Source organism: Alligator mississippiensis, chromosome 1 (genome assembly GCF_030867095.1).
Source record: "Alligator mississippiensis isolate rAllMis1 chromosome 1, rAllMis1, whole genome shotgun sequence".
Lineage (NCBI taxonomy): Eukaryota > Metazoa > Chordata > Crocodylia > Alligatoridae > Alligator > Alligator mississippiensis.
In genome coordinates, this window is record NC_081824.1 from 122724140 (window position 1) to 122739316 (window position 15177).

Genomic DNA, 15177 nt, shown 5'->3' on the forward strand with positions numbered 1-15177 from the left:
ACAGCCCCAGTCTGAACGCTGAAAATGAGCTGCTTGGGGAGCAGATCTCAAGGCTCCCTAGTGGGAACCTAGCAACCCCCAAACCTGACAGCCATTCCTGCCTTGCTCTGCATCCCCTCAGTGTCTCAAACCAGTCCCAGGACTATCCAGGATTGGGTCTGACAATCAGCTGATTGTTGGACCAGCTCTGGACAGCTCTAGCTGTGGAACCTACTGTATTAGGCTGGGGGGACCCTCTGCAGCAGCTGGAATTGGAGGAATTTTATGTTCCATCCCAAACATTACATCTCCTACCATACACACATGGCATGGCAGGAGGCATGATGTTTGGGATGGTGCAGAAAATTCTCCCAATCCTGCCATTGTTTTAATATCTGCCAGGGGCCTCACAGCTGCTGGATGGCAGTGCTCCCCACCTTGCTGTATGAAGCTGAGACATGTACAACATACAGGAGACACCTTAAAGTTGTTGGAGAAGTACCATCAACACTGCCTGTGGAAGGTCCTCTGAGTTCAGTGGGAAGACAAATGCACCAATGTTAGTGTCCTCCTGCAAGCAAACACTACGAGCATTGAGGTGGTGATCATCCAACATCAACTTCATGGGGCAGGCCATGTCATCTGGATGTCTGACTCCAGACTTCCGAAGCAAGTTTTATTCTCCCAGATCAATCAAACATATAATCAAGAGGAGGGCAGAGAATACACTTCAGGGACATCCTCAAGGCCAACTTAAAAAAAGTCAACATCAATGTCACCTTATGCAAAACTATTGCCTAGGACCTCCCCAAATGGAGGATGTTTGCTGCAGGGATCTCAGTATTTGAAACCTAATGACAACAACCGGAGATGGAAAAGCCGAAGCAGAAACTGCATGTTGCAGACCAAATCAAGAACCCAGCACCACCCACCTCACATGGAAAAACATGTCTGAGCTGCAGTAGAGTCTGTCAGTCCCAGATAGGCCTTATCAGCCATCTTCAGACACACAGATAAGACAATCATGGAAATCAATCATCCTTAACTGCACAGGTTTCCTGAAGAGCAAGAAAAGGGCAGCCACTGGAGTGAGATTTATCTGAATTGTTTTTTGCTGACTCTCCATTCAATCCACTACTTTTAAACCACTACAACTATATTATAATAACAGCCTAGGGAGAAAAAAAAACTTATTTCTATGGGTATTTTCTCTTGGAGTTTTGAATTACCAAGGCACTTTTGAGGCAGAGTAGCAGATGGAAGTTTGTTCCTCACTCATTCTCCCAAGTATGTGCCTAATACAAAGCCCTTTGAAGATACACCCCTTAGTGACATATTGATTACCTTTATATAGTCTACTGTATGTGCAATGGTTCTTCACATCCTTAGGGAAGCAGTCAAGAGTTACCTTGCTGATCTGCACATGCTCAAATAAGAAAGATTGATTTCCATCTCCTAAAGGCATGACTACAGAAGCAAAAGGTCAACAGCAATATCAGTTGCACAAAAGCACAAGTGACTAGAGGCAGAAACTTACAGTGCAAAAACTGTTTAATAACAGTTTACCTTTGTAAATCTATTATTGTTTCAAAGCCATGTCTTCTGTTTCCTTTCATAACATAGCAATAGCCTATGCCTGTAATAGGTAGAATAATTAATAAGAAGCTCTTAAAAGGAAAATAACATCCTCCTGATTTTCAGAGATCTTACATGCCGCAAAGTGTAACTGAGCAAACCTTGATTGAAGCTGTAGGAGCTGCGCACAGTACAACAGCTGGAATCTGCTCCTACATCCTTAACTCCTGAATAAAAAAGGGTTTCTGTCTTATCTAATTCTTCACATATTACTATTTCCATCAACCCATCCTCTGCCCCCCTTTCCAAATTATTATTAGGTTTCTTTTCATTTGCATATTCCCCTAAAGTTTTGTATTATAGCAGCACAGAGAAATCTACAATAAACCAATATATGCAATTCTAAGAAAAAAAATATTAAAGGCATAAAAGTACATTTAATATCCCCAAAGGTCACACAGCTAATGTAGAAATACAGAAATGAATAGAAGTATATGTAAAAGTATTGGAAAAAAAACAACTAAAGTCCAATATAATACACAGAAAGGGGTGAGTGGGGACCGGCAGAGCTCCGAGGGGGGTTGGAGCACAGTGCAGCCGAGCTGCTACAGGCAGCTGGAGTCGGCTGCTCCTGGGGCCGTGTGAGTGCCATGCTCTGTGCCACCCAGGGCTCCACTTGTCTGCACTCACCCCAGCCCCTGCTGGAGTGGCTCCAGGAGCAGCTGACACCGGCTGCCTGCACCAGGGCACAGTGCAGTCCAGCTGCTACAGGCTGCTCCCAGGGCTGGGGTGAATGCCAATCTGTTCCCCCTGGTTTGCTAACTTGTGGGAAAGCCCTGGAAGCAGTACCCCTCCTCCTGCCCCTTTCCTAGTCCCAGCCTCACTCCCTCCCTCCCTCACTGCCACGGGAACCTATCCATATTTGTTACATTATAAAGTGGGTTCACTTTATGCAAATTTGATTTATGCTCCATTCTCCGGGAAACCATGTACCACATAAATCGAGGGAAACCTGTAAATCCCATGTTTGCTGGGAAAGACTTGTCCAGCTAAAGAAGTTCATTTTACACATGGTCTCAAAGAAAACATTGAACAAAAATTATTGAGAAAGTAACAATAGAACACCAATGTTTCAGGTTGGGTGTTCTTAATAGCCGTTCCACAGAGGTTTTTGTGCTTTTGACAAGGCAACAAAGAAACATTTCCAGCCTTCTCAGAAGGAAAGTGATACCATAAACCAAACCGCCTGTCTCCTGATGTTTGCCTCTATTGTTAGTTAATTTTTAGATGATTTGGGCTATCTCACCAAATTTGGACTTTCCTCCTGAAGAATATCCACAAGTCCCAATCTAGTTGTCTGTCTCATAATAATACTCTGATCCCTTTCATTTCCAGTTTAGAATTAATCATTTTAATCTGTTAGGTTGATTTAGGAATACCATATGTACTCAAATATAAGATGACCCTGATTATGATATGATCCCCCAATAACTAGATCTTATATATGGAAAATTAATAAATTTGATATAATTTTCCAGGTAGAGAATCTAATTATTGGAAGTTTGGCTTGAATTTCTCCCCCCTCCCACTGCTACAGCAAGGAAAATAAATCTCAGGGATCAGGTGGTCCCTTTGCTCTCTGCTTCCCTCTAACTTCTTCCCCCTGCAGCCCCTTCCCCTTCTCCCTTCTGTCAGACCCTGCTCTCCCAGAGCCCATGGAAGTGAGGGGCAAATTTGAAAGCACTGACCTTGAAATTAAATGTAGCTGTAGAATTTGTATATAGTACCCATAGACTTAGTTCATTCAGAATTGATGTGTTTGACCTTTTTTGAAACTGCTACAAGTTTTAGCACACATACTCTATACACATACTTTTAAGTAGCACTTTGGCACCTACTGGGCATGTCTACATGAGATATTTACTGCAGAGCTGCCTAGTTATCTCTGCAGTCAATGTCTCAGTGTCTACACATGCAGCCCTGTTAGGCTGCAGGAAAACATATTAACTCTGTATTTACAAGTACTTACAAGTATTTACAAGTACTAGCCTGCTGCAGACTTTTTTACACAGCACTTTAAGCTGGGCAGGAGCATCCCTGGGCTGGGAGGCTGACCCCCAGGGCCTCCTGCCAGCTGAGGCTGCTTTGACCCAGCTCAATATGCTGCGAACCCAGTTGCACATTCATTAATTGTACACCCACTTACATATAGCACAAACTATGCATAATATTAGTCTAAAGCCAAAGGGCTCGTGATTTACCATATGTTTTATTAGGTTGAGCCTCAACAGAGTCAGTAGGACTTCAAGCCATGGTAACTACATAGCTCATCACTGCACAGTTTGTACTCCAGATACCCCTGACAAAGGATCCATGTGCTGTTAGTGCTCCATTCATGACTGGAACTGGATGTTCTTGAGTCCTAGAATACTCCAAAAATTTATATGCAGATGATGCACAGGGCATCCTGGTCCAACTTTACCTCACGGAGGTCAGAGCTACACTAATCATTAGGCTCGCCAAAGGTTTTGGAAACATCTGAAGACCCAGATAGGGGTGGAGGATGTTTGCCAGTAGTAGGGCCACTTATGGTTCTGGACTCAGGGATTTGGAATTTGTTTTGGCTAATTTGGCCTGGCATACAGAATTTTTTTTAAAACAAAATTGTCAGCTCGGATCAAGCATAATTCCTATGCTTACCTAGCAGGGGAAACACCATGACTACAGAGGCAGTTTTCCTAGTCACGCCTGGGGATGGCTGCTCTCCTGGCATGGGGGTAGTACCCACAAAGGTAATGCATTAGTTAAGCTCCCACTTAGCTGCTGGAGTGAAGAGATCTTGACTTTATGCCCACTTTATGGAAATGGGAGACTCCTCCCTAGCTTGCTTCTGCAGCCATATGGCTGAAGGCAAGCGAAACTCCAAGTCTCCAGGTTTGGGCCTGCATGTAGAATACCCGCCAAAGGATTTGGGAACATCTGACATCCTAGATGGGTGTGGAGGATGTTTGCCGGTAGTAAGGCCACTTATAATTCTAGAGTGACTCATGGATTTGGAATTGATTTGGCTGATTTGGCTTGGACCACAGAAAATGTAAATGTATATATGTACGCGTGGGTCTGTACACACATGCGTGTGTGTGTTTTATAGTCATGCTCATTTTGAGCACATGTTGCTTTTGTCAGCAGTTTAATGATAGACAATGTATTTAATGAGGTTGACTTGTATGTGAATGTAAGATAAGGACCTTTTCCCCCATACTGCCTCATCTCATATTTAAATACGGTACTTCTGCATCTCTGTGAGAAGTCCTTGACATTAACATGTCAAAGCAGAAGAGCTTTGTGTAACATCCTAGAATATGGTACCCTGTGAATATATAGTGATATGAACATTTCTGTCCCATTTGTTCATCAAAAAGTAGTTTTTCACCTAGAAATATGGGGTTGTAAATAATGCTAAACTTCATGTCTTTTAGAACTAAGCCAACAGGAAAGAGCATATACGGATATGGGTATCAGGATGAAACCTTGTGCTTTGTGGTTAATGCCTCTATTGAATGTGTTGTCAATACAGTTCATGTCCTCCTTAAAGATTGTTATCTTGTGGCATCAACTAAATGTGATACAGGCTCAGTAAATTCTGTTTATCAAGCAAGTGATTGAACAAGGCCATAAGACAAGGCAGACACAGAACAGTTCCAACAGGATGCGTCTACACAAGATGCTACATCGCCAAAGCAATGCACTACAGTGACATAGCGCCAGTGGGCATAAACCATGATGCACCAATGTCACCATAGCAACGCATTCCGTCGCTATAGCATGTTACTACAGCCATGTAGCAGCTAAAAATAACTGTGCACTGCTGGCATAGTACAGTATGGGCTGTTACTGCACTGTCATTTAGTCCTTCTAAAAGGAGGTACTAAATGATGGCACAGTAACAACATCACATGTAGACATGGCTACAGAGTATAATTATACTATTCAAATTTCAAAAAGGATGTAAAAAAAAGCCTGAATCCAGCAATGTACATTTGCACAACTTCAGGCATGTCCTTATGTGCTCTGGGATCAGAGACAAGAATTAATGAAAATTTCACAAAAATACATGAGGCAAAGCCCTGGCTCTACTGAAGTACTAGCCAAGTTCCATTTGCAGTTCCAAGATTTCACCTATGACTCTTACACACCTAGGCTAGTATCTGTCTCATCAGAGCAATCCCTGACTTGCTTCTGAAGAAAAAGATAAGCGTATTCTATGTGTATGTTGTAGCCTGGTCTAACTTCATTGATTTCAAGGGCACAATGCACAAGGAGGACTGCATTTGACACACTGCATTTAAACTCACCCTTAAAAAGAAAATTAAATTTAGGGAAGGCAACAGAATTATATTTCAGTCCAATAATAAAAAAGATATGACTAAGCAAATGAAGTATAAGCCATAAAAAGAGCCAATGGGGTTTTTAAAAAGAGGTAGCACATGTTAGGCCAAATCCAGAGCTACTACGAATCAGAAGAACTTCATTTACAGAAGCTGGGTTTCTGCTTTATTATCTTAACTCAGTCAATTTGCACTTACTCTATTTGGCTTCCAGGAATATTTAATACTTCCCTTCCAGGCATTTTGTAGCTACTGCTGTTTCTAATTGACATTTGTACTACTCTTATAGGAATCCATGTATATGGAATGATTACTACTTTCTTACGTTTTAAAGCTCTGATTTTAAAGCTCCTCCCATATCGTGCATCCACAGGTACATCTCAAGTAGGGCCAAGGAGGTGATCTTCCCCCTCTACGTGACACTGGTCAGGCCACAGCTGGAGTACTGTGTCCAGTTCTGGGCACCCCACTTCAAGAGGGATGTGGACAACATTGAGAGTGTTCAGAGGAGGGCCACTCGCTTGATCTGGGGATAGCAGGGCAGACCCTACAATGAGAGGCTACGGGACCTGAAACCTGTTCAGCCTTCACAAGAGAAGGCTGAGGGGGGACCTTGTGACCATCTATAAACTCACTAGGGGGGACCAGAAGGGTTTGGGGAAGACCTTGTTTCCCCTAGCGCCCCCCGGGATAACAAGGAATAACGGCCACAAGTTGTTGGAGAGTAGGTTTAAATTAGACATCCGTAAGAACTACTTCATAGTCGGGGCAGCTAGGATCTGGAACCGACTTCCAAGGGAAGTGGTGCTGGCTCCTACCCTGGGGGTCTTTAAGAAGAGGCTTGATGCCTACCTGGCTGGGGTCATTTAAGCCCAGTTTTCCTCCTGCCCAGGCAGGGGGTTGGACTTGAAGATCTACAAGGTCCCTTCCAACCCTACTTCTGTGATTCTATGATTCTCTGTATAAGTATTCTGATAGGGAAATGAATATAAACTTGACCTTCACCCAAAACAAGTCAAAGGTCACTACTCAAAGGTCATAGTGTACAGTCAATGGTCAATTATGAAAATTGTACTTGTAATATTTCATTCTCAGAGACCATCACTACTGTAGCACAGGGGCTCAAGCATGTGGCCCATGGGCCAGATCTGGCCTGTGGAGCTGCTTCATCCAGCCTGCTATACTATCAATGGGCAACCAGAAAAGTGGGGGGGAGGGCATGACCGTGGAAAATGGCCTGCTAAAGAATCCAAGACCCCTGGGCCCCAGTGGATGTGTCCATCAGCAGCAGGATGGTGATCAAGGGCCATCTATACACAGCTCTGCTGGCCCTGTGGTCACTTGCCCTAATGCTGCTGGTCCCACACAGCCACCACAGCCCCTGATATGCCCTCCCCACCCAACTGCCCCCATTCAAGTCACTGCTGGCCACATCACCACACAATTGCCAGTTCCACTGTCCCTACCACTATCTGCATCAGGATTAGGTAAAGAGATTGGAGAATATCAATCTTTGGGACCCCATAAGAACAGGTTATACAAACACTTGGTTGGGATAATTTAGATGGGGATGATCCTGCCTTGACCAAGGCATCGGAATAAATGACATCCTAAGATTTCTCCCATCTCTGTTTTTCTCTGATTGTGTTTTTTAATGTTTCAACCCACTGAAGTTTAAAGGAAAACCTTTTATCCCTTTTCCATCCAAAAGCTAAAAAAGAAATATGAATCTCTTCTTTAAAGTAATTTGCATTTTCTAGTGGAAACCTAAAGATTATCAAATTATGAATAAAAAACAACAAACTTTTTTGTTACAATTTACTGAAAAATACTTCAAAGGATACCAGTAAAAAGAGTAGTCCATCAAAAAGAATGCATTTATTGTGCATAAAATTAAATATATATTAAAATATAAGCCCCTTTAACACATACTGTAATCCTGCATCCCATTGGCATCAGTGCCTCCTACTTAGCTTATTGTTTCTAGCCTAGAAACACACACACAAGGAGGCTTTAGAAGCCCATTAAGTTAAGACTCTAGTTGGCTTCTATGAAAGTTAAATCAGACTCCAAAGTAGCAGAGACCTAATTAGAGATCTAATTAAGTCAGCGGCATCAAGGTTGGTAATTATCTACTAAACCAATACATTCTCAGTAAAAGAAAACAAAATCTATGAGAAAAAGGAAGAAATTGAACCATGAAATAATATGTTTGGCTTTCCCTTTTCTGAAATTCATAAAAATAGCACAAACCTCTGAAATGTTGAAGGAATACACCTATGATGAAATTATATTTGTATGGTGGAGTTACAAGGGCATAAGCTGTTTTCCAGGTCATGAAACACTAACTTAAAAATAGTCTTCATAAATTTAGTATTTTTACTACTTACATCTTCACTAGTTTTAGAGCAGAGATACACAATTGTACATGCAATACAAAAATAATCAAACACCAAAAAGCTGTTGAAAGTAAAATAACTGAGTAAATCCTGAACCATTACACTACCACTGCCTCCCTTCACTCATGTATCTCTGAAGTTTTGACATCCCTCTCAGAAAAATTCGTCCCATATCAAATAGCAAGTTATGATTATATTTTTAAAAGAAATATCACATGTAGCAAAATGCAGCTTTCTTGCATGTCCATGCTTTATACAGTTGAGGGCAATTTGAGATAAATTACTGAACTGGTACAATCAGAAACTTGCATGTTTTGTTTTTTATTGTTGCAGAAAAGTATAGTATATTGATATGCTGTGAAGGCTTCATACAAAAATAAACATACACATATACAAAGATATATAGATATAGAGATATATGTTTACATTTAGATATATATGTATATATCTATATATATATCTATATCTATATATCTATATAGATATATATGTCTATATATATATCTATACAGATATATATGTATACATGTGTATATATGTATATATGTGTGTAAATACATACATACATATATATATATGTAGACATCTCTCTCTCTCCTTCTCTCTCTCTCTCTACACACATATATATATATATATATATATATATATATAAATCTATATAAATATATAGAACTAATCCAAAAGCCAGTAAAAGTCAAATTAACTTTAGAGGATTTGGGAACAGGTTGTTAGATAGAATTAAATTCCCTAGGAAGGTGGCTGAAGACCTGAAATAAGTACCCCAAAGATAAAATTTTTACAGGTTTTTTTAAAACCTACTAATGTTCAAGATATATTTTTCAAACACAAACCTTTATAAACATTATACATTCAAAGTCAAAATACTCAGATAAAACTCCTGTAGAAGTCAATAAGAGCTTTACCTTGTGGAATTCAGGGATGTTTATGTGTAGCTGAAGAAAAAGGTCAGAAAGAGGAAGGAAAGAAGGTTGGAGGGGCCGAGGGGGAGACTTTATGCAAGTTTAAAGGAAGCTGAGAATCATTTTTGCAATACTTTGTCTTGTAAGGCTCAGAGTCTGATGCTGTCACTTTTCACACCTGGAGTAAGACCTTTAAATCAGTTAAGAGAAAAGGCTGCAGAGCTGAAAACTTTAAACACAAAGAAGTCTTGAAGGTTTTGTTTATATGGTGACTGGGATGGTGGTGGCTGGTGATCGTTCTTCCAGGTGCTTGCAGTGAAGCTGAAAAGGGCATGGTTGCTTTCTACAAACAGTTTAGGGGAGACTATCCACCAATATGACAAAACAAAGAATGGGCATTCCTATAGTAAGAGACTAGTTCTGGTAATAGTTTCTGGCAGCTTGCTGCTGCTGCTGCAGAGCAAAAATACTACGTTTAAAACACACTCATATGCACATGCCAAGCAATCTCTCTGCCTTGCTAGGAATTCTTTAAACTAAAATGAAACTCTCTCTAAATATGTCCATGATAGATTCATACCTAAAAAAAATGAAACGTGACAGATCCATGACATCTGGCAGATTCATTTCTGAAAGTGGATGGTTTGTTCCTTAAACTCTTGCAACAAAATGTACCTGGGTCACTTTGGGGACTTCAAGCCTTGGAAGTGATGCTTCACTCTTATGTGGCTATCCACAGTAGTAAAAAAAAGAAATGGGATATGGACACTACAAGTTCTATGGAAATTAATGAGTCCTACCAGGATTAGCACTTCTGTTCCATAGTTTCCTATCAGGGGAACAGCAATAGGAAAGTGTGCGTCTATAAATGAAAGAGAAACGTTGAGGGAGTGAAGCATTGGGAATTGCAATAGGACCACCTGGACTGTGATCTGTTAAAAAAAATGAGTGGTTTATGCGGCTTATTTCTGGGAGCCTCAGTTACTCATAACTAGGGATCCTGGTTTTGTCTGATTTTTTAAAAATCCCCAATTTTCAATTTAAAAAGTAACCCCAAATCCACATTTTTCTAGGATTTCAATGAAACACCACTAATATACATACATACATACATTAGTGGTGTTTCATTGAAATCCCAGAAAATTGTGGATTTGGGGTTACTTTTTTTAATTGAAAATTGGGGACTTTTTTAAATCAGGGAAAACCAGGATCCCTGCTCATAACACTTGTTTCTCTCTCTCTTTCTCTTTCTCTCCCTCTCCCTCTCCCTCTCCCTCTCCCTCTCTCTCTCTCTCTCTCTCTCTCTCTCTCTGTCTCTCACACACACACACACACACACACCCTTACCTGTCCGCGCTTAAGGCGGTGAGTGTGAAGACAGACACTCCCACTGAGGTGAGCTGGATGGCCGGGATGAGCTTGCAGCCCACCTCCCCAAACATCCACTCCTCCAAGAAGTAACGGGAGGCATCCACGGGCACGCAAGTCACCAGCAGCAAGAGGTCTCCGGCAGCCAGGCTGGAGATGAAGATGTTGGGCACGCTCCTCATGGCGCTGTTGGTGATGAAGACCTTCATCAGCGTGATGTTGCCCAGCAAGCCCACAGTGATGATGAGCAGGTAAAGCGAAGGGATCACACAGCGGATGATGAACGCGGCGGCTTGGGGGTCAGGAGGCAGGAGGTCCTCTTCCAGTTCCCTGGGCACCCCGGCGTGGCTGGCATTGCCTGCAGGGGGCTGCGTGCTCAGGTTGGCGAGGGGCTCCTCAGGCATCCTCCCAGTCCCAGGGGATCTCATGGGGGGGGAGGGAGAAGCACACTCAGCCTGTCTGTCCTTCCAAGTTTTCCCCCACAAAAGCAGCTGCAGGGGAGGACTTGCCTGCAGTCACATCGAGCTCCCTTCACCTCTCTGCTGTTTTCCAGAGCAGTGCCTACCCCCTGAGCAGCGAGGAGAGGGTGGGAAATGAATGATCTCTACAACGCAGCCCCTGCTTGCCTCCCTCGCCGCTCTTCAGGATGCTCGGCGACGTCTTTCCTCGCTGCTGGTCAATGCGGGGAGTGCAATAACTTCATAGCCGGGTCTCCCCTCCCGCCCTCTGGCAGGGGATGCAAAGCTTTCCAAACTCTGCGGGTTCCCTCCAGCAGCGGTGATGCTGCCTTGCCTCTCCCAATAGCCTGCCCACAGGCTTGGGTGGTTTGCAGCGTCTTTCTCCGACGTGTTTCAGGTTGTTTCTGGCAGACGCCAGCAGGGAAGGGGAACGCAAGCCCTTTTCTCCCTTAGTCCTTTCCATTTATTGTTTCCCAGATCCGCCTCTGCTGGGAGGAGTTCCCCAGCCCCCTGGTACAAATGCCTGAAGTTTGGGCTGCTGTGGCTGGGAGGGGCTCTTCAGTTCCGGGGGATGGGCGGGGGAGGACACTGGGTTGCGTCTAACGCCGGATGGAGAAGCCCTACTGACTGGATCCCCGAGTGATCCTAGCCAAACTGCTGCTCCAGCTACGGGTCTGAGAAGGTGGGAATGCACCCGCCGAGGCTGGGGAGGAAAGCTGCGGGAGGTGCAGCTCGGGACGCGGAGGTAACCGGCTCTTCGGAAAGTTGCTGAGTTCCGAACTGCAGCAACTTGTTGGAGCGTCATGTTAAGCCCCTACCTGGCCCCGCCGGCGCAGGCATTGTCATAAGCTAGATGGTTCTGTGTCTTCGAGACAAGAAGCTACCCCAGCCCTCTCCAGGAGCTGTCCAGCCTCTAGTGCTGAAATCATATAGGGTCCCTCCATAGGGACCCGACGCGTTTCAGAACCGGGTGGATTCATTCTATTGCAACCACATAGTTTTAAAGCGGGGCATAGAAGTGTGGAGGGAGTGAGAGGAGGGACCTATATGCAATCATCTTATCTATTGATGGTTGCTTTCATGAGTTTTGACCCAGGTATTTGGAAGTGTTTTGCCTTTAGGGGTGTGTGTGTGTGTGTGTGTATGTGTGTGTGTGTGTGTGTGTGTGTGTGTGTGTGTGTGTGTGTGTGTTCTCCTATGTTGGGCGATTGGTTGTAGCCGGTTGGTCTAAGGGCATACGCAGGCAAGGTTCCTTGAGCAGATGTGATATATCTTTTATTAGACCAACCCAGTAGCTGGGGAAAAAAAATTTCTTTGCAAGCTTTCGGGCGCGATCCCCCTTCTTCAGGCATAGGGAGGGAGTCTCTGCTGGTGGGAGACTTCAAGCCTTAAGTCTCCTCTCAAATTCCTTTGACTAAGGGGAGCAGGAAATAGGAAAGGTTTCTGAGAGGTATAGACTTGCTTTCATATGGAGATAGCAAATCCAAGTACATTATTAGTGGTGTTTGTCGCTGTGCAATGCAACAACAGAATGGTTTCTTCTACAACTAAGGAAAATTCTTTAGGGCTTTTTGTCCAACACTATAGGCGGCATGGAAGTTCCTAGACCCCAGCTGAAGTGCATTATGGGTACCTTTAGCATAAAAGACCCATGCATTTGTTTTCCTGAAGGCACCATTCCTTTACAGTATATTTCATGAGCATATATTATGAAGGAACCACATCTGGAAGCAACTGTGGTTTTCAGCATGAAGAGCTTGTACATCGCAATACAGTTATATAAAGCCAGTTGTCATGTTGTCACGAGCATTGCCATGGCATTGGCTTGGCTTTTCTTTTCCTTTTCCCTCCTGAATCCCACCAAAAGGCATTGAACTAACTTTTAGTGTGTGTATGACATGGGTCTTTGACAAGCAGATTTAAAAGTGGATGAAATAATGAAAGAATCAAACAAATAAATAAACACAGAGAAACCAATTAAGTGGAGTCAGAAACTTAGGAATGTAATATACTCAGAAAAAGTCACTCGTCTATGAGATAATGTTTACCCTACTGGTACCATATACCCCAGAAAGAAAATGACCTTATAAGAGAAAAGTTTTGTTGTTTTTTTTAAGAAATCTTTATATTCATAATTTTATAAATGAATATCCATTATTGTTTTTCAGGAGTTCCACTGCATAACACTGTTTAGGAAATATATGTATATAATTCTTCTAACCTCTCTTCGAATACACATTTTATTGCAGAAATGTAGATTAGTGATTCGTGCAATGTAGATGACTGCCAGTAATTATTGTACAATAACATCCTACCGAAAACAACCTGTGCTAATACTCAGAAACACCCGACATGCAAATTGAGTGTTTACCACTAGGCGGCTGCTAGAAAATCCCACAGCTCGTTTGAAAAACGTACACTTGCATGTTTGCACACTTAGGCAAATTAAACTGCAGGTCCTTTGGAAAGCAACCTTGCCTTGAGAAGCCCTCAAAACTTCTTGAAGATTACACCTCACTGCATTTATTCTGGTATAATTCATTGTTCACTATTGCTGACATTAGGTTCCCTTTAAAGTTTTCTGCCCCATATTCCAGGCTACTGTGTCTGCTTATCGATATGTGCATTTAACCCTCGCCAAATCAGTCTAATCGCAACATCAGACATGGTTTCCATAGCTACTTCTTTGAAAAGGACTCACGTTTCCAGATAATAAAGAAGACTCGAGTTGGGATGATGGTTTACAAGAATAATCTTATTTCACAATGCTTTGCAATTGGTTGCATAGATAATCGTGTGTCACAATGAGAGCGGAGTTTAAGTGGAAGTTAATTTGTTGCATTTGGAATGTATTTGGCACATGCCAAAGCTTGAGTTTCCTTGCCCCATGCAAACTAAAGGAGATGATATTTATTCTTCCGATTGAAGGGGAAATTTTCCAACACATTTAAATGATTTAGAAACACGGGTTTGGTCTCCAAAATCACACAGGCGCTTTTGAGAATCACTTACTAAAAGCCAGGCTTTAATTCACTTCTTTATACTTAAATTATATTTTCAATACTCAGGGAAGGAATGAATGTACTTCTGGTGTCGTTATCTCTACCCTACAGCCTGCGCTGCGAACAGAGAGATAGATCTTTCTTCCAATGTCATTCAAAGGATAAATACATAGACCACAAAGAGCAAATAAATTCCTTGGGGGAAGGGGAGGAAAGCAGACACAGAATTCAGGTTCCGATGCTCAAACTGCTTAACAAGCATTTGTCGAATAAGAGAGTTAATCCATGTCTTCTTGATGCTGTTGTTTATGTTGGATCACAGCCTAGAGGCATTCAAGAGAAATGGCTAAAGTGATGTTGAGAGCAAAAAGAGGGAGAGAGAGCTTGCAACAGGTTTGTAACACCAGCAAGAGAGAAAAAAAAAACATGGAGAGGTTGAAAAAGAGCCAGCCCATTTTCCATTAGCACAGGATTACGTATATATCGGGGTGAAAAATCACAGTGCAGTGAATCTGAAGACTCTTAATATGCTTTACTGCTCCCCACAGAGGGAAAGGCAAAACCAACCATTCATTAAGCCAACAATCCCTATTACACGACTAAATAATAAAGTAGTGTGGGAATGAGGCTCCCATACGGGCTCCACGCATCTCACAAGCGCCATCTACCGACAGCTGGTCAATAAAGAGAAGGTTTACTTCCCTCGTATTTGTTTTGCTCAGTGCTTAAGCAACAGGCCCTTGTGCATATCAATAGATTATCTCAGGTTTAGAGCCTACAGGAGATTTGGGTGCTTAAAAGCATGATGGCTATTCTTGCACCAAAGATAAATGATGAAAATATTATTTAATCATATTTTCTTGGTATACCTAAATGTTCTTCCACATCATTTGATGAATAACTTTGAAAGATATCCTTTTCTCAGTTGTAAATCTGAACACTAATGGCTTACATAGACGCATGTAAAAGTATCTGGAAAAATGGATTTAGAAAGATGGATTTCTTGAGGTAAGAAAAATAATAGAAACCTGTCAGAAAAAGACACAAAGGATGAATAGTAAAGCTAAATGGGATTAAACAATTCTGTA

General features: G+C 42.3%; 1 protein-coding gene across 1 annotated transcript in view; it reads right to left on the minus strand.

Moving 5' to 3' along the window:
• Positions 1-11541, minus strand: part of NMBR (neuromedin B receptor) — a 28463-nt gene extending 16922 nt beyond the window's left edge. The window contains exon 1 of the mRNA XM_006264934.2: positions 10609-11541. Within this exon, the coding sequence (XP_006264996.2) occupies positions 10609-11057 (449 nt within the window). The 5' untranslated portion in view covers positions 11058-11541. The remainder of the gene's footprint in view (positions 1-10608) is intronic.
• Between the last annotated feature and the right edge of the window lie 3636 nt (positions 11542-15177).